General features: G+C 44.6%; 1 protein-coding gene across 7 annotated transcripts in view; it reads right to left on the reverse strand.

Moving 5' to 3' along the window:
• Window positions 1-18,818, reverse strand: part of SH3TC2 (SH3 domain and tetratricopeptide repeats 2) — a 45,338-nt gene that overhangs the window by 25,987 nt on the left and 533 nt on the right. Inside the window, exons 1-4 of one of the 7 annotated variants that reach the window (XR_004691956.2) lie at window positions 10,185-18,811; window positions 8,041-8,160; window positions 3,351-3,455; window positions 1,716-1,843 (exon numbers count right to left, since the gene is read on the reverse strand). Coding sequence is in view for 6 of the 7 variants with exons in the window: in XM_035105266.2 (XP_034961157.1) it covers window positions 1,716-1,843; window positions 3,351-3,455; window positions 8,041-8,160; window positions 10,185-10,239 (408 nt within the window). In the remaining variant the exon portion in view is untranslated. Of the gene's footprint in view, window positions 1-1,715; window positions 1,844-3,350; window positions 3,456-8,040; window positions 8,161-9,947; window positions 18,812-18,818 lie in introns of those variants that run through there. The other 6 variants (XM_035105266.2, XM_035105269.2, XM_060271706.1 and 3 more) reach the window with 6 other exon arrangements.

Consider the following 18,818-nt stretch of genomic DNA (forward strand, 5'->3'; position numbering starts at 1 on the left):
TCTTCTTCTTCTTCTTCTTCTTCTTCTTCTTCTTCTTCTTCTTCTATTACAACAATGGCATTTGAAATATGGATTGTAGACTAGGTGTCAGGACTACAGAAAGACAATACAACCCTGCCCTACATAAAGGGAGAGTAGCTATTGACATGAGTCAACAGTGTGATGCAGCAGTAAAAAAAGTTGATGCTATTCTAGGCTGCATCAGCAGAAGTATAGTGTCTTGATCAAGGGAAGTCATAGTCCCCCTCTATTCTGCCTTGGTCAGGTCACACCTGGAATACTGTGTCCAGTTCTGGGCACCACAATTTTAAAAGGATGTTGACAAGCTGAAACATGTGCAGATGAGGGCAACCAAGATGATAAAGGGCTTGGAAACCAAGCCTTATGAGGAATGGTTCAGGGAGTTGGGCATGTTTATCCTGGAGAAGAGGCGACTGAGAAGAGATAGGATCACCAACTTCAAATATCTCAAGGGCTGTCACATGTAAGATGGAGCAAGCTTGTTTTCTCCTGCTCTGGAGGGTAGGACTCAAACCAATGGCTTCAAGTTACAAGAAAGGAGATTCCCTCCAAACATCACAAATAACTTTGTGACAGTAAGAACTGTTTGACAGTGGAACGGTCTCCCTCGGGAGGTTGCAGACTCTCCTTTCTTGAAGGTTTTTAAGCAGAGATTGGATGTTTACTGACCTGAGCTCTTTTGAATAAAGATGGTATTACAAATAATGTGCAGGGGAATTTAAAAATGGTGGGGAATTTAAATAATGGTGGGGATTATTGTTGTTGTTGTTATTATTATTATTTAAAAAGCTTTCTGAGTTTTAAATAACATTCCATTCAATTTTAATAATTTGACAATGTGTGGCATTTATATAATCACAATTTGGAAAAGAAATAGCAAATACGAAACATTTCTGATAGAGATATTGTATTATTATAGTTATCAATAAGAACAACAAGAAGAAACCAAAAAAAGAGGAATAAAAAAAGGAAAGAAGTAAGCATTTAAAAATCCATGAATGGATGATATAAAAACATACAACATTTCTTGGGAACATTTGTCAACATTATTTGAGTGGCAAGTTTTGTAGTTATAAAAACTTGAAGTGTCCAGTCACTTTGGAGCAGGGATAGTTACACAGATGTGAACACAAAAATAATTATGAATATGATTATGAGTGCGATCGAAGGGATAAAGAGATAAATCTGGGGGCTCCAATCATTTCCCTTTTATAGGAGCATTCTAACCATATTGAGCTATATGTTGTCGAGTGGGGGACTGATTGTTCTTTTTGCAACTACAGATCCAAGAGCTTTGTTGACAGCTGTGATGCCAACAATCAGTGCCGTCACATTGTCACCTAGTTACAGTGACAGGCGTGGCAGGAATAATAAAAGCCGACTATTCACCTCTGACTGCTTTATGCAGGCATGCCAAGAAACAAAAGCATAGCTCAGTACTAGAGCAGATGTTTTGCACACAGAAGATCCTGGGTGAAAATCCTTGGCATTTTCAGTTTTAAAGATCTCAAACACCAGACATGGGAAGGACTCCCATGTCCTTGAGATCATGGGAGAGCTGCTGACACTCTGAGTAGACAATACTGCTGAGTAGACAACACTGAGCAAGATGGTACAATGGCCTGACTTGGCATAGGACAGATTCCTAATTTGCTACCCATGAAGTGCTTAAGAAGTAATAGCAACAGCTTTACCTTGAAAAGAGCACAAACATCTTTGTCGTCATTTTCTACGGCCCACAGCTTCTTTCTTGCTATCTCCTGCAGCTGGGGATTGAGGCCCTGTCTCGAGCGACTCTTGACATAAAATGAGAGGGCAATCTCTTTAAAATTAAAAAAGAGAGAAGGAGAGAAGGCAATTAAAGAAGATAAAACACTAAATACCTTTGTCCAGCATTCTGCATGGACCGCAGCTCCACTTTAGCCTAACTGTGATTGAATGTTTTTATCATTCATCTATAGATATGTAATCAAAATCCCCATCACACCTTGCTAGATGCCACAGATTAGACTGGTGGGTTTACAGCTTTTGGAGACAAGCCCCCCATCTCAAGGTGTCTTCAGGGGGAAAACAGGAGCGAACCGAGAGTCTCAGCACTGGAACAGCCAACGTGGCTTCAGGATAGGTCAGGAGAGGTGCTCTGGCAAGGCTTACATTGCACTGTTCCTCCCAATCTTTCACTGGAACTCACTGGAACTAAAGCATTCAGTTGAATTCACTTGCGGAAGATGCTGTTTCTTGAAATGCTTCCTGGGTTCTAGGAGAGGCAAGTCAACTTACAGCAACAACATGCTTGCCAGGTCCAGTCTAGCATACAGTACTCTGAATGGCAAAGGGTATCCTTGGCTATGTTCCCCAAAGCAGAATGTAAGACGGGTCCCCAAACTAAGGCCCGGGGGCCGGATGCGGCCCAATCACCTTCTAAATCTGGCCCGCGGATGGCCCGGGAATTCTACATGAGTAGAATGTGTCCTTTTATTTAAAATGCATCCCTACGTTATTTGTGGAGCATAGGAATTCATTCATTTTTTTTCTCCAAAATATAGTCCGGCCCCCCACAAGGTCTGAGGGACAGTGGACCGGCCCCCTGCTGAAAAAGTTTGCTGACCCCTGATGTAAGAGAATCACTATCCCTCTTGTTGAGACCAGCCAGACTTCTTAGTTACGCCATCTTCCTACAAATACCGCCACCAGTTAAAAGGGATTACAGTGGCAGCTACTGAAGTAAGCGGTTTCACCCTCACTGAAGTCCTGAATTCCAAAAGAGTGCCTGGCAGGCAGCTTCAGACTCACCTTCCCCATTCATAAATATCCCACATCAGGATTCATGCAGCATTTTCAATGAAGATTCATTTAGATGTTGTTGCAAAATAATAATAATAATAATAATAATAATAATAATAATAATAATAATTTACACCCAATTCATAATAAGTTATCACATGGGAATTGGTGGTTATCTGAGGAAATGTCTGAGAGTGGGACCTTTGTGTTGTTTTTGTTATAATTAAGTGAAATGTGTCCCTTTAAACCTAAATGGAATTATGCACGATCTATGGATGCTATTAGCCGCTGGAAAGATGTTGGGTGGTACAGGTCAGACAATGGCCCATCACTGTTCCATTCATACTGTCTTCTGCATTGACACCTAGAATTACAGACTCTGGCCTGCTATAAACTCTGTTCCCTTTCCTTCTTAACCTTCTGCATTGCTAATAAGTCATGCAATGCAAACTACGTCATTATCTCCTCCAGAGAAATAATCTCGAGGGCTGGCTCGTTAGTTACAGATGTTAAAAACAAAAGGCAACAATTAGACAAACACTTACCATTTGGGAACCCTTCCCCTACAGCCAGTGACACGGACTCAGTTTCCAGAGTGCCCTCTCCTATTTGTGCAGACTGACTTCCTGGATCCAGTTCCCTGGGGTTACCTGACAAGTCACCATGTAGGCAGAAGGACCACTGTCAACTTTTTTAGAAGAGGGAAAGCAAGGGCATAATACAGGAGGCCACCAACCTTTATGGGCTTGTGGCCATATTTGGAATGTTGAAAGAGTGTTGTGGGTACCTTCCCCTGTGGCTGCTTCTCTCCCTGGGGTCACGTCACCACCCACCATGACAGACTGACAGACAGACAGACAGGAAACAAGCTCAAGTGTACGTACACACAGAGAGAGACTTTGTTTTTCCAGGAGAGCAGGGTAAAAGTCAGATCCAGTATAATTAAAACATATCACATTGAATCTGCATTATTTTACATGAGATTACTAAAGTACAATCATACATATGATTGTAAAGTACAACCATACATCTGTTGCTTGCCATTGACCCAAGACATGGATTCCTATTGAGTTTCATGACTTTAGCATAGGATGACAACAAAACCACTAACAAACTGCAGAAAACATCTGTGTGCCCAGCTTAGTCAATGGTGGAATTGAAGGGATACTTGTGCCTCACATTCATGATTTTGTACCACGGCAGAACAAGAAAGCACCAAATTCTTACACTTCAGTCAATGGAGGCAGATGTGATTTGATGGGGAGGGGGAAGACTGTGAAAAAAATGTGCAATTCTAATAGGAAAGTGTATATTCTCCCCCTCCCTCCCCCATCCCCTCTCTCATCTGACCCCTTTCTCCTACGTGGCCATTCCATTTTCTTCCTCCACCTCCCAGATCTCTCTCCCTTCCCTCCTACCTTCTCAGTTCCTCTGCTTTCTGATCAGGAGCCGATTTGAGTCATGAAAAGTGATGCCTTCCTTTTTTACTCTCCCAACTTCCTCCTTCAGCGCTGGGTACTTTTCAAGTAACCACTGTCACCACCTCATGACAAGAGGGGTTGCTTCTTGGGCATGAAGGGAACTCCTCAAGTGCACTGTTGGGCCCATGTGACCACAGCTGGTAAACTACAAGCATCGTGAAAGGAGATACAGTGGTACTTCACAAGATGAATGCCCTGCAAGACGAATTTTTCGCAAGACGAATGCATCTTGCAATCTGATGGTGACTCGCAAGACGAATTCTTTTTGTGAAAAATTCGTCTTGCGAATCGCGGTTTCCCATAGGAATGCATTGAAATTTAATTAATGCGTTCCTATGGGCAAAAAAAGATGGGAAACCACGATTCGCAAGACGAATTTTTCACAAAATGAATTGACTTGCAGAACGAATTTAATTTGTCTTGTGAGGCACCACTGTATAGCAATATATAATATCCCTCAACCTCAGGGACTTCAATATGAGTGGCAGCAGTTTTTCTGCAGTCCCAAACAGAAGTCTTCCCAAACCTTGCTACTTAAGACCTTTCCAGCTGGAGGGTGGACCTAAATTTCACACAACCCAAGAAAGGGAACACAAGGCTCATCTAGCCCAACCCCCTTAAATGCAGGAATCTTTTTTCCCAAGGTGGGACTTGAACCCACAACCCTGATATTAAGAGTCTCATGCTCAGGGTCATGGGTTCGAACACCAACCCGGCGCTGGCTGGAGTTGATTGGAGTTGTAGTCCAAAGGGCACCAGGTTGACAACGGATGGTTTACACTGTCGACTGCACGCTTTTCGGGGGACCCTCTTGTGGGAGGAGAGGGCTCTTGGAGGGTGGACAGAAGTAGGTGGAAAATATGTTATGTATGTTTATGTATGTTCTTTTTACTATGCAAAATCAATCAAATATTTTTTTTTAAAAAAAGACAAAGGCTGGTTTAGGCAATCTTTTGGAAGCTGGATAGGCTATGAGCATGAAAGATGACTCTGTATGGAGCTGCTAGAGAGAGTGGTGATGATCGCTGCTGATATTTTTATTTTTATTTGTTTTATTGGCTGCTTGCTTGTTTTTGGTTTTGCTTCATCTTTTACGACAGGCTCCTTGTAAGGCACCTTGAGCAAAGAACAGAGGTGGGGATTGAAATGCTTACAATAAATGAAAAGTTAGGCCAGATTTGGAAGAGTAAGCCTGATCCCAATGAAAGAGCGAGGGAATGATTCCTGCAATCTTTGCTTATAACTACAAGCAACACAGAAATGTTTCTGTAATAGCAGATCACTATCTCAGTAGCCTCCCTGACCCTCTATGGATTCCTGTTCTTGCTTTGAGCACCAACTGGGATTTTGCAGAAACCAACCCTGTTGGGGAAAGGGCCGCCTAGTTACTTCTTGGAGGAAGAGAGTTGATTTGCATAAGTGTTTGCTCATCAATTTTCTGGGGGAAATGGAGATTTCCCATAACTGCTGCAATCTGAAAAATCTAGCCAGGCTCATTCAACTCCACACATCATTACACAAAGCCATAAAACTCCTAGAATCAGGAAATTTAGGCAGCAATTAAGTTAATGATGCTGGAGGCTCGTGTTTTGTTTTTTTCAAAAAAACAAAGCCAGCAAGCTCTTCCCAAGCTGTGCAAGCCTAATAGGAGTTTAAAAACCTGGGTCCTGTCAGTGGTTAGACAGAACTTGGTCTGTATGCCAGGAAATATGGGTTGCAAACAATGGCATGTTTTTATAAGTAGGTTCACTAAACAGTCCCGCTCCATTGCCACCTTTGCTAGTCTCTAAAACAAACTGTGAATTGACTTTATGTGGAACTGTAAACCATATTACAGCTACAAACAGAGGAAATATACAGTAGCTCTGTAGATGCTCATTTAGCAGGCTTTTTGCTTTGCCTTTGGAGAGTTTCAGAGCAGAGCCATTATGTCTGCTTTTGACAGCTGGGTAAAAAAAAACAGCATGGGAGATTTGCCAAGCACCTGAAATGGCCCAATGGCAGAGCGTGAGACAGGTAAATTATTATAGCGAGCAAGCTACATCCTACCAGTGCCAGTTCAGTTACTTAACCTTCCATCCCCATGCCACCGTCTAGAAAAGGGCCTGGATGGATCAAAGATAAAATGACAAGCCACATTGAAGTGCCTAGGAGTTAAAAGCTACTTGAAATTAGGGGTGAAAGGATTGGTCTATTTCCATTCCATGTCAATATGCACATTTGTTCAATCATAAATTGATTCTGCCCCCTTTCCACAATCTGTTATTTAATAATAATAATAATTCATATTTAAATACAGTGGTACCTTGTGTTACGTACTTAATCCATTCCGGAGGTCCGTTCGTAACATGAGGCACGCTTTCTCTAATGGCGCCTCCTGCTGCTGCCACCGTGCCACCGGAGCGCGACTTCCACTTGCATCCCGGGGCAAAGTCGCCACAAAGGGCATCTATTTCTGGGTTAGTGGAGCGCGTAACCCGCAGCATTCGTAAGGGGGACGGTACATAACACGAGGTACTATTGTACATCGTTTATCTGAAAACACTGTTTAAACCAGGCATCCCCAAACTGCGGCCCTGTAGGTTCTGGCCTACAACTCCCATGATCCCTAGCTAACAGGACCAGTGGTTGGGGAAGATGGGAATTGTAGTCCAAAACATCTGGAGGGCCGAAGTTTGGGGATGCCTGGTTTAAACCATATTTTATCTCAGTATTTTAAGGTAAATGCATTTTACCTTAAAATATGGTGTTTGTTTGTTTACGCATTTTGATACTTTTTTGAGTCAATGTTTATACTGCAAAGTTCTAAGAAGTGCAAAATCCAAAGGATAAGTATTAGGGCCTTTCCACACTTATCGTTTATAGTGGTATAGTTGCTGGGGTTTTTCAGATTTTTTGGTATGCTGCCACACAGCAGTGTCCTTATTCAGCTAGTATTTTGGAATGGCATAACTAAAGCTTTTTCTTCTAATGCAAACCCCCCCCCCCCCAGCTTTTCTGAAAGAACTGGAATGGCTCCTATGAAACTGTAAATGGCAAGTGCAGAAGAGCCTTATACAGGATGTGTGAATTAGGTCCCTTCGCTTAAAAAGGTAGAATGGATGGAATACTGCTCTATGTCTACAACAGAGTTCATGTGAGGAGTGTAAACCACGTCTGTCAGGGTTTCACCAACATAACACCAGCATTTCCCACAACAAACCAGGCTTTGCTTCTGTAGGCAGGAGAATACTGTACAGTACATACTGGAAAGCTGTGGCAAACCAGGACTCCCAGAACACACCCACAGATATTTAAGGATGTGGATCTGCCTCTCACACTTGATGTGCTTACTCTGGGAAAACGCTAGGGTAAAGCTGGTATAGCCAGAGTGAAACGAATGAATTTCCCATGTAAACTGTGAAATGGCTCTAAAATGTAATTTAACACAGGGCCATAGCATTTCTCATCATTCTAACACACAACAGGCATCAATAAACACAGGCCAGATTTACATATATAGACATAGCCATGAAACAGAACACATCTAGTGCTAGTAAATATGTCCCCAAGTGCCTTAGCCATTCTCAAAACATAACCAGGCCACCTCTGAGCTAGTCCTTCAGACTCATTTTACAGGAAAAAACTGCTGGGGCAGTCCAGGCTTCACTGCAATACAGAAGTACACACACACACACACACACACACACACACACACACACACACACACACTTCTGGAAGGAAGAACAAAGTGTTGTTGTTGTTTCAACAGTACCTGATGCCATCTTCCCCTCTTTGAACCATCTTTCTGGGGGTTCAGCTGTGTACTGTTGCAGATTGGACCAACTGGCCAGGCACACAGGTTGATCAGATGAACAAGAGGATGCCTCTTCACCTGGGGAACACATGCAGCCAGAGATGAGATGTAATGCAGGATAAAAAGATATTGCTGATTGCAGAGCTCCCCAAGAGTCTTACTCCCATGCACCCGAGATGACGACAGCAAATAAATTAACCCCTTGCCATCGCAATGGATAGGACCTTTCCTCTCCCTTTCTCATGCAACATTTGCAACAGGGCTGCCTGAAGCAATTTCTCTTAACCACAATTTCTTAGTTATTTATTTTAGTCCCAACAGTTTTTAAAAGGAGAAACTACTTCTGCTTAGACAGATGAACCGAAACTACTTTCACAGTTAGTATAAACTATTAGGAGTCAGTCACACCGCAATCAAAACAAGATTTTGTGACAGCTTCTTGTGAGAATCCCAGAGCATTGTGCTCTCCGTTTATTGCTTGAGTATAGTACCAATTAAAACCGGGGGAAAGATGGAGGGAGTAGATCAGGCATCCCCAAACTTTGGCCCTCCAGATGTTTTGGACTACAATTCCCATCTTCCCCGACCACTGGTCCTGTTAGCTAGGGATCATGGGAGTTGTAGGCCAAAACATCTGGAGGGCCGCAGTTTGGGGATGCCTGGAGTAGATGCTGCTGCTTCAGACTGACATCATCAGCCTTAGGGCAGGTTCACACAATCCTGTTCCACTCTGGTACTTTACACTTGATAACCATTGTGCTTGATGATTTGCAGCTGGTTGTATGAGTGGACTCTACCGTAAAAAGCATATTTTTGAGGTGACACCGAAGTTCCATCCAGTGGGCACTGGTTCATTACAGCAAATGGGGCACTGTGCCCCACCAGCCTCATTCCGCCTTCAGTCAGCTGTTGCCTGCCTGCCTTCTTCCTTACATCCAAGGCTAGGGGTTGGTTCTGTGCAAGTCCAGTTGCACAAGTGGAACTCTGCACACACGGTGTTGGATACAAGCCAGTATCTTTATTGTTCTCAAATCAGAAATGTTAATTATCTGACTCACATATTCAGCTTTGATTAAAGCAAGGCCAAAAATCACTGCCCAAGGATTTCTCTGTATATCACCTTGAATCTCTCTTAGTCAAGGGGAGGAGGGAAATGAGTTTCCCCACGTCAAGATGAAACCATGACAGCCTAGACAACAGCCATGAAAGCAAGAAAATCTGTGTTGGGAATTATGTAGAAGAGGAAAATAAAATGGCACATATTATAATGTCAGGGTAACTGCAAATGGAATACTGTGTGTGGTTTGTTCATCCCATATAAATAAGGATATTGCAGAATAGAGCTGTAGAAAAGATGCAGCCAATGGTTAATGAAAACCACCAGAAGAACATCATCTTCATGGAGAAAAGATCAGGAAGTTGGCATTTTTTCATTTGGACAAGATGTGGGCTCAAGCAAGGGAGGAGCATATTAAGAGGTTTACAAAATTGTGCCTGGTGAGAGAGACACAGGGAAACCCAAAAATATCTCTCATGCATCATCCTCGGCCACCATTTCTTCTCACAATACAACGAAACTAGATTATTCTGCTTGTGAGTTGTTGGCCATAAAAGGCATTAAATCAGATAGACAGATAGACAGACAGACAGACAGACAGACACACACACACACACATATTAGAATGCAGTAGCATCTGCAAACTAGATTATGATCTGTTGATGGCTGGAAGCAGGAAAGATGGAATTGGAGCATGCAACATATTTTCCATGAGGGAAGCTGTAAGAATCTAGTACTACAGGCGTAAACTGAATTAACAGCACAATTCTAATCATGCCTGCTCAAAAGTAAATCCTCTTGAATTTACTGAGGGTTTACTCCCAGGTAATTTGGATTAGGCTTGCAGCCTAGATACACCATCCTGTTTATAGGGTGCTTCTTCTAGCCCTGCAACCACTGGTGATAGTGCTGAGAGCAATGCAGCAGGCTGCTAGGTTGACAGACCCTGTTCGATCTTATTCTGCTGTGCTGATTGATGGCTCCTGCAGAGTTATACCACAGAAGGCTAAAGGGCAAATACAGAAAGAGGCTGTGAGCAACTCACCTGTGGACCACAGTGAAAATGTCCTCTGGAAAGGGGCACCAAAGCAGCAGCCCATGTGTCCACCAGCCCATGCAGCCCCAAGGCCAGCAGTTTATCCTTCCTAGCAGACCCGGAACAAGACCAATGCAATCCACCACATCAAAAGTACTCTTGTTAGTCATTGGGGAAACAGCCTCTCAATGCACAATGCATCTTTTGATGGCCGCCCTGCATTTGGGAGGTGGGAGGTGTGGCTGGGCATGTGTCCCAAGAGGCAGCACCGAGCCAGCCTCAACTCTCCCCTGCTCCACTAGTTTGTCACCCCTCCATGTTGCTTCAGATGGTATCTCCAATGCCAGGCGGTACATTCCTGGCATTCTGAGCTTTGGTGGGTGGTGAAGAAAAATCCAGATGTCTCTTGAATGGCTGGTTTGGGTCCTCCTTAAAGACAGGCATGAAAAGCCCACACATCTGCATGGCATAATTTGTGAGTTATGCAAATGAGGTGCACTACTTATGCAAATCAAATCCTCTGCAAATCTAACTGATATAATTTTCAGGAGGTGATCTGCTCCTGCTGTATAAATGGAAACAGCAGGCCAAGAGCTGCAACAGAAACTGATCATCCTAAACCTTTTCACTGTCAGAGCTTTTCTCATTGGTGCTCCTACAACCTCCGTTTCCTCTTCTCTAGCAACCAAAATACATAATCCAAGCTATTGTTCCCCATGGCACTGTATCACAAAACCTCCCACTTCAATCAATAGGAGAATGAGAAATTTACATGAAAAGGTTTGGGTAGAATTTAAAACTCAAAGCAGACCTGTTGAAATCAATAGACTTAACTTAATTGTGTTCATTAATTTCAGGGCCTCTGCTCCAAGTAAAACTATTATCATTGCTATCATTTATGCCCCGCTTTTCTATGTATCATATACCCAAATCAGCATACAGTATAATAAAAGCAATATAAAACAGCATAGCTCATGCAGCATAAATGAAGTGATGGGAAGAGGTGGATAGAAACCAGTCTCAAAAGGCCACTTTTACTGAAAAGCTTTCTGGAATAACAAGAGTGGCAGGGACAAGTGTGTCCCTGTTTGGAGGCTCTTCCTGAACTTGGCTTCTACAATAAAAAAAGACTCCATCCTTCATGAGCACCCACCGTATATGCAGCAATAAGGGCCTCTCTTGGAGAGTTATTGGGTAGACTTATGGTTGATGAAATGGGACAGTTCTTGACGTATCTCAGTCCCTGCCCACTTGGAACTCAATGCAGGTGGTAGATGATGGGTGAAAAAGGTCCATTCTCTTGGCTCCAGATACTGTAACACCCTAGCAGCTACATTCTGGGGGAACCAAAGCTACCTGACTGTCTTCAAGGTCAGCCCTGCATAAAGTGCACACTAGCCCAACATGACTCACAGGAGCCAGATGTGACTTATCCAAGAATGGGTGCAGTTGGCATAATAGGTGAAATTAGTCCAAGTCACCACTGTCTACCCACTCCTGGACAGCTGGGAGTGGTGGATCCTGAAGCATCTGTGACGGGTATAGGGCTCCGTTGAGTTGTTTATGACTCAATTAGGAGCCTCTGATTATCGCCCGGCGCGCTTCCTCTCCGCTTCTCTGCTTCCGTAGAACCGGGCTGGCATTAAAGCACACACACAGCAGAGTTCTTCTTCTCACACAGCGAAAGCTTGTATAGCCGTTGGATAAAAAGCCTCTTAAGAACACACAGAGTCCAAAGTGTTCTAATAACTACTTAAGTTTATTCTAGAGAGAAAATAACAAACAACCTGGTGAGAGCGCAGACATCTTGCGACCGTCTCCCAGGCAGAAACGAAACCAACTGCTACATACAGAAACACTTCTGGTACATTCTGTAACATGATCTTCCTCAGTGGTCAGGTGCTACAGTACACAGTTAACTCTTTAGTTACTTGTTACTCATCACACCCCCTCTCACCTGAACACTGGGGATAGCGGGTATCCAAACTTACCCCAAAACCAACCCTTCACAGAATTCCCCATGCCGTTGGAAACTCAAGGGTTTTGTGAACCCATCTGCTAGGTTCTCTTGACTTGGACAATACCTCAACTTCACCAAGCCTACCTGTATGCTCTGACATACGTTTCGGAAGCGGATGTCTAAGTGTTTGGTTCTGGCTTTGAACTGTCCAGACTCCGCCAGTCTCAAAGATGGTTGATTGTCGCCCCAAACAGTGATGGGCTGGCTACAATCACCCCAGATTTCCTGGACCAAACATCTGTAGTACTCCAATTCAGTGCATGTCGCAGACAACGCACAGAATTCGGCTTCCGTGGAAGACATTGCTATTAGGCTTTGCCTGCGCGACCGCCAACCAATCAGGGCATTTCCAAACTTGACTAACAAACCAGTCACTGACTTCCTGTCCTCCTGATTGGCCCAATCAGCATCTGCAAAACAAGTGAGTTGTGGCTCACCTTGCGCTGACATCTCCAAACAATATTCTTTGGTCTCCTGCAAATACCTAAGCACTCTCTTAATGCCATTCCAAGCATGCACGCTAGGTTTCGATGCTTCTCTACTGAGCAAATTGACTGCAAAAGCAATATCTGGTCTGCTCCATTGTGACAAATACAACAGACTCCCTAGCGCTGACTGAAACACTTCAGGACTCTCAAACGCTACTTTGTCCTTCACTTGTGACTCTTTCACAAAGTTTGTCTCCATGGGTGTTCTGACCCCTTTACAATCAGACATTCTGAACTTCTCAAGCAAATGTTCAATCTTGCCTTTCTGACTGAGCAAAAAACTTCCATCCTCAGTTCTGTCTATCTGCACACCTAGATAAACATTCACTGCACCTAGATTCTTGATTTTGAACCTCTTGCCTAGCTCTTTTGCAAACTTCTGCACTTGCATCTGGCTCTTTGCTAAGCAGATCAAGTCATCTACATAGACAAGCAACAGTTCTTGCTGTTCTCCTTCACCTCTGAGATACAGACAACTGTCAGCTAGACTCTTCCTGAAACCTAGGCTCTTCAAAACAGAATCAAGACATGAATTCCAATTTTTAGCGGATTGCTTCAGACCGTAGATCGACTTGTGCAGCTTCCACACCTGACCTGGCACGTCACTCTCAAACCCTGGAGGAGGTAACATGTACAACTCCTCCTGGAGGTCAGAGTTCAAATAAGCGGTGTCCACATCAAAGTGGTTGACCACTAGGCCTCTCTGCGCTGCAGTCGCTAAAAGCATCCTGAAAGATTCCGATCTCGAAGTCGGACTAAAGACATCTGTGTAGTGGATTCCTTTCTTCTGAGTAAAACCTCTAGCCACTAATCTAGCCTTGTACTGAGGCTCTCCAGTCACTGTGGGTTTCAGCCTGTAGACCCACCTACAACTGACTGCTTTCTTACCTTCTGGCAACTGTGTTAGGCTATACACACCAAGAGATTGCATGGATTTCAACTCTTTCTCCATTGCAACTTTCCACTTACTAGCTTCCTCCACTGACAACTGTTGCACCTCTTCAAAGCTTTCAGGCTCACACACTGCTAGGTTCGCCCATACACTGACAGCTGAAAACCTTTCAGGTGGTTTACCTTTCGTGGTGCGTTTTGAACGCCTTGGTCCCACATCTTCCCCCTCTAAATCCGAACTGCTTGTCTCTGACTGTGGCTCTCTCGGACTAGCAGCACTGTCAAGAGACCTACTACGCTTTGCAGCCCCCTCTGGGCTTGCTTTGGGTGAAGTGGGTGACCTACCACGTTTGCTGTACTTCCCAGGCTCGACCTGGGGTGAAGTCGGTGCGCTTCTGACTACTTGCTTCACTTCCCTAGGAGCTACACCACTTGGACCAGCTGCCTGACCTGGATCTGGTCCTGCAGCACCTGGAACTCCAGCATCAGCCACCTGAGTTTCCTCTTCCTGGTCAAAACCCGAAGACCAGTCAAGAAGAACTTCGGGGTTAGCATGAATGCGTCTCCAGCCCTCTTGTTCACAGAACGTAGCACTCCTGCTAATGTGAACCCGGGTTTGGTCCCCCTCTGCTGGTACAAACCTCCAAGCCTTTGAGTTTGGTTCGTAACCACAGAAGATCATTTTTCTGGATCTTGATCCTCCCTTTCTGCGCTTCTGCTTTGGAATTAGAACCCAAGCCTCACACCCAAAAGTTCTGAAATAGTGCACCTTCGGAACTTTGCCATACAACATGTAGTAGGGTGTGTTGTCCACAACTGAATTAAAAGCGCGGTTTGAACAATAATTCACAAATTTATAGCATTCCCATGCGGCAGAATTGCGGATTCAAGGGGACTGCAACCCCATCCAGAACAAGCTGCACACCTCCACCTGAATGGTCAGGTCCTCCTCTTGGGAGAGGGTGGCGCTGTGGTCTAAACCACTGAGCATCTTGGGCTTGCTGATCGGAAGGTTGGCAGTTCAAATCCCTGCAATAGGATGAGCTCCCATTGCTCTGTCCCAGCTCCTGCCAACCTAGCAGTTCCAAAGCATGCCAGTGTGAGTAGATAAATAGCTACCGCTGTGGCAGGAAGGTAAACGGAGTTTCTGTGCGCTCAGCGGCTTCCATCACGGTGTTCCGTTGTGCCAGAAGCGGTTTAGTCATGCTGGCCACATGAACTAGAAAGCTGTCTGTGGACAAACACCAGCTCCCTCGGCCTGAAAGTGAGATGAGTACCACAACCCCATAGTCGCCTTTGACTGGACTTAACCATCCAGATGTCCTTTGCCTTTTACCTTTACCTCAGGTCCTCCCCAATGGAATGCATTGTTTCTTATTGGACATTTTATAGCCCTTAGCACCGTTTATAAGCAAGCACCTATCCTTATAAAACAGGAGTGGGGAACCTCAAGCTGGGGGAGGGGGGAATGTGGCCCTCCAGGCCTGTCTATGTGGCCCATAGAACTCTCTCCATGCCACACACCCAAGGGCCATCTTCCCTTATGGGCAGCCATCCAAGTGCCACATATCAGTGGTGGGTGGGGACACAGGCCAAAGTAGACAGAGCAAAAAATGTACCTCGGTACAGTATTATTATTATTAATTAAATTTGTATACCGCCATATGCCTGTAAATCTCAGGGTGGTTCACAACATAAAATCACAATTAAAAAACACACTAAATACATAATAAAAAGAAAGACAACCCAATCACCCCCTCTTTCACAACGCACTTTAAAAGGGCATTGAATGTCAATCAATCAAAGGCCTGGTCAAAGAGGGTATGCTTGCACCTCCCTTTGTCTTCCACTCAGCCAAGCAAGAGGCATTATCAGAATTCAAGGGCCCATTCCAGTCAGGGAAAAATCTTCTGTGGCACAAAGCAAGGCCAGGGAGGAATGTGGCCTAAGGAGAATTCTGAGGGCCAGACAGAGATGTCTGAAGGGCCACATTTGACCCCCAAGCTTGAGGCTCCCCATCTCAGGAAGATAAAACATATTCAAAATCAACTTGAACTTGGGATAGTGTTCTGCCGCCTTTCCTGTCACAACTGAATGCTTATCAGAAGATTTGTCTACATGTAAAACGCTAATTCACCTCAGTGGAGTTCAAGGCATTCAGCCATGGGCTAAAGATAAGAGAATCAAACACACTCAATGGAAAAATAGAAAGTAAAAAAAAGGGAAGAGTGGGGAAGCTGCACTCTCTGCATTGACCCTCTCACCCTCCTTCATTTATAATACTGGATCTGTTCATGATGACCTCTCTCAACTCCTGTCCCGGTCACTACCAGATGAATACAAAACACCTGTTTACATTTTCACCTCAACGAAACCATTGGCCCCCTTATGCAAAAAGCATTCATGGCTTTAGAATTACACCCAGCAGCAGGTAATTCAACAAGCCACAAGCCTCACACAACAACAACAACAACAACAACAACCACTCACCATGAGGGGAGGAGGGGTCACTGCCAGGCCTTGGATTGCCCATTTCTAGGGTCATGAATATGCACAGACTATCTCCATCACACACATATTTTTTACATCTTCCCCACAGCTGCAGGAGGGCTGGATTTTTGCTCCTCACTAGTAAAGCAAGGTAGATTATCCATCCCTATCTAATACACAGCATCCTGGACGCAATTGTGTGGATAGACACAGTATTGCTAGCCAAAAAATATTGTGTGGGGGTGGTAGGGCATAGAGTACCCAGAATTGTGGGTGGTGGTTAGGTACAGCCTCCTCTTTACCCTCACCAATCATCACAAATATGATCCCAATATGTAGGCACATGTTTGTATTGGAATTAGGTAGCTGTCCAAATACATCCTCCAGAGGGGGGACACCTTTATTTAACATAAAATTAGATTTTCCACTGTATATTTTTATTTATTTAGTTATTCATATTAAATTTCTATAACACCCTTTACCCAAAGATTGCAGGATATGTTAGGTTAATTGGATTCTTTGCTGGAAGCCTGATAGGAAGCAAAGCCATGGCCATATAATAAACTGGCCAGGTCTTCTTGCTGTTTTATATTAAAGTTCTTTGCTGCAGTTGTGCACACTGGAAACCTAAGGGCTATTTGTTATATTCTTCTTCTCTATTTGCAAAAGGTAGGAAAGGTACAGAGAAACTGCAAAGAAGCTGTAACATCCAATCAGACCCAAAGTCTGGCAAATAAAGCCAGATTTGGGCAAGGAGTTATAGGGTAAAAAGGTGAAATTCATTAAGAGTCTGGGGCTATTACTGAGCTAGCCAAGGGTCAGAGTGCCTGGAATGAGATAACGGCATGACTCCTGGGCAACATAGCAACCCTTTCTTTTAAAAAATAAAATTTTTATTTATTTTCCAAAAACCAAAAAATAAAAATACAGAAGAAATGAAAAGTAAAAAAGCATGGCAACTCTTCTTAGTGACAGACAGATCCTCTTTTCCTACCACACATTTAACAATATCTCAAGTTTAACAAGTTTGCATAGCTCCACTAGCTCATATGATTCAACTTTTTAATTATGCATATTCATCCCTGTTTATTCAAGAGAAGTTTGTCCAGAGGGGGAAGGGAACTATCCCTGGTGCTTACTTACAATCACGGCTGCCAATTTAGGCCACTGATTTGACTTCCAAGTAAACATGCATAGGATTCTTATGCAAATCACCATTTTACCTGTTTTTGTGTATAAAGGGCTGAAGTCATCCTGAGCCCATATCCTTGGGAGTTCAAGGAGCATGTGGGGATGCTAAGGCTGGAATCCTATGCACATTTACCTGGGAGTAAATTCCAATGAATTCAGTGGGACTTCCTTCTGAGCAGTCATGAACAAGATTCCATTGGCTGACACAAATTAAAGCATTTTGAATCTGATGGATTACCGTAGATAATAATAATAATAATAATAATAATAATAATAATAATAATAATAATAATTTATTATTTGTACTCCGCCCATCCGGCTGGGTTTCCCCAGCCACTCTGGGCTGCTTCCAACAGAGATTAAAATACATTAAAATATCACACATTAAAAACTTCCCTGCCTTCAGATGTTTTCTAAATGTCAGGTAGTGTTTATCTCTTTGACATCTGATGGGAGGGCATTCCACAGGGCGGGCGCCACTACGGAGAAGGCCCTCTGCCTGGTTCCCTGTAGCTTCGGCACCAGGGGATGGAGAGCAGGCGGGGGAGGGGCTGGTGCGTGTCCCGGGGGCGTGGCAGGCCGCTCATAGGGCATGGTGCCCAGTGCGGGCGGGGGGGGGGCAGCCGTGATGGCACCCCACCGGGATCACGCTGCCGGGGGCAGTGAGCTCCCCCCCCCGCACTCCTCTTCCTCTGCCAGTGCCCAGAAGCCGCTACCACCTCAGTCGCTTCTCCTTCCTTCTCTGGCTGTGGCACTCATGGCAAATACCCCATGGATTCTGCCACCTGAGGCCCTGATCTTCACAACCCTGAAAATTCTTGCAGGAAGGGGAAGGATTCACTCTTTGCATCCCCAATTTCTTGTTCTTCCAGGTAGTGCAATGTTATCCAGTCATGAAAGGTGCATTTTTTTGTGCAGGACTCTGCAGATCCTTCCCATGTGGACTGCACCACCTGCAGCAACTGATATACACAATGCGTATATCAAAGACTGCTCACAGTGAAGGACATCAACACAACTCGGGAGGCCAGCTAAAGCAGTGCTCCAGAACCCTGGAATGCTGGAATCTGTCTTGTGCAGAATCTGACCCATTGGTCCACTTAGCTCAGTATTGCCTGCACTGACTGGCAGCAGCTCTCCAGGATTTCAGACAGGGAACTTTTTCAACCATAAGGACTGAAGCTGGGACCTCCTGCAAGAAAAGCAGGTGCTCTATCACTGCTCTACGGCCCTTCCGAGGAAGAGGGAGGGAGGGAAGGGGAGAGAGAGAGAGAGAGAGGAGCAGCCCGTGATGCAAGCGTAAGACATTCGCTTTCAGAGTCCGGAAGCCGAGAGAGGGGCTCCTCCATTCTTTGTGTCCGCTTTCTCGGTACCGGGCGAGCGCAGGGGGCAGAGCGCGCCACACGGGCGCACACGCTGCCTCCGCCTCCGCGGCTGGCTGCACTGGGAGGCAGCAGGCAAAGCATGCCAGGGAGGGGAGCGAAACGCTGGCTGGGAGGAGGTCTCGGGGAAAAGGTGGGAGCGGGGAGCGAGAAATCAGCAGCGACTAAATGGATGGTACTG

Source organism: Zootoca vivipara, chromosome 2, assembly GCF_963506605.1.
Source record: "Zootoca vivipara chromosome 2, rZooViv1.1, whole genome shotgun sequence".
NCBI lineage: Eukaryota > Metazoa > Chordata > Lepidosauria > Squamata > Lacertidae > Zootoca > Zootoca vivipara.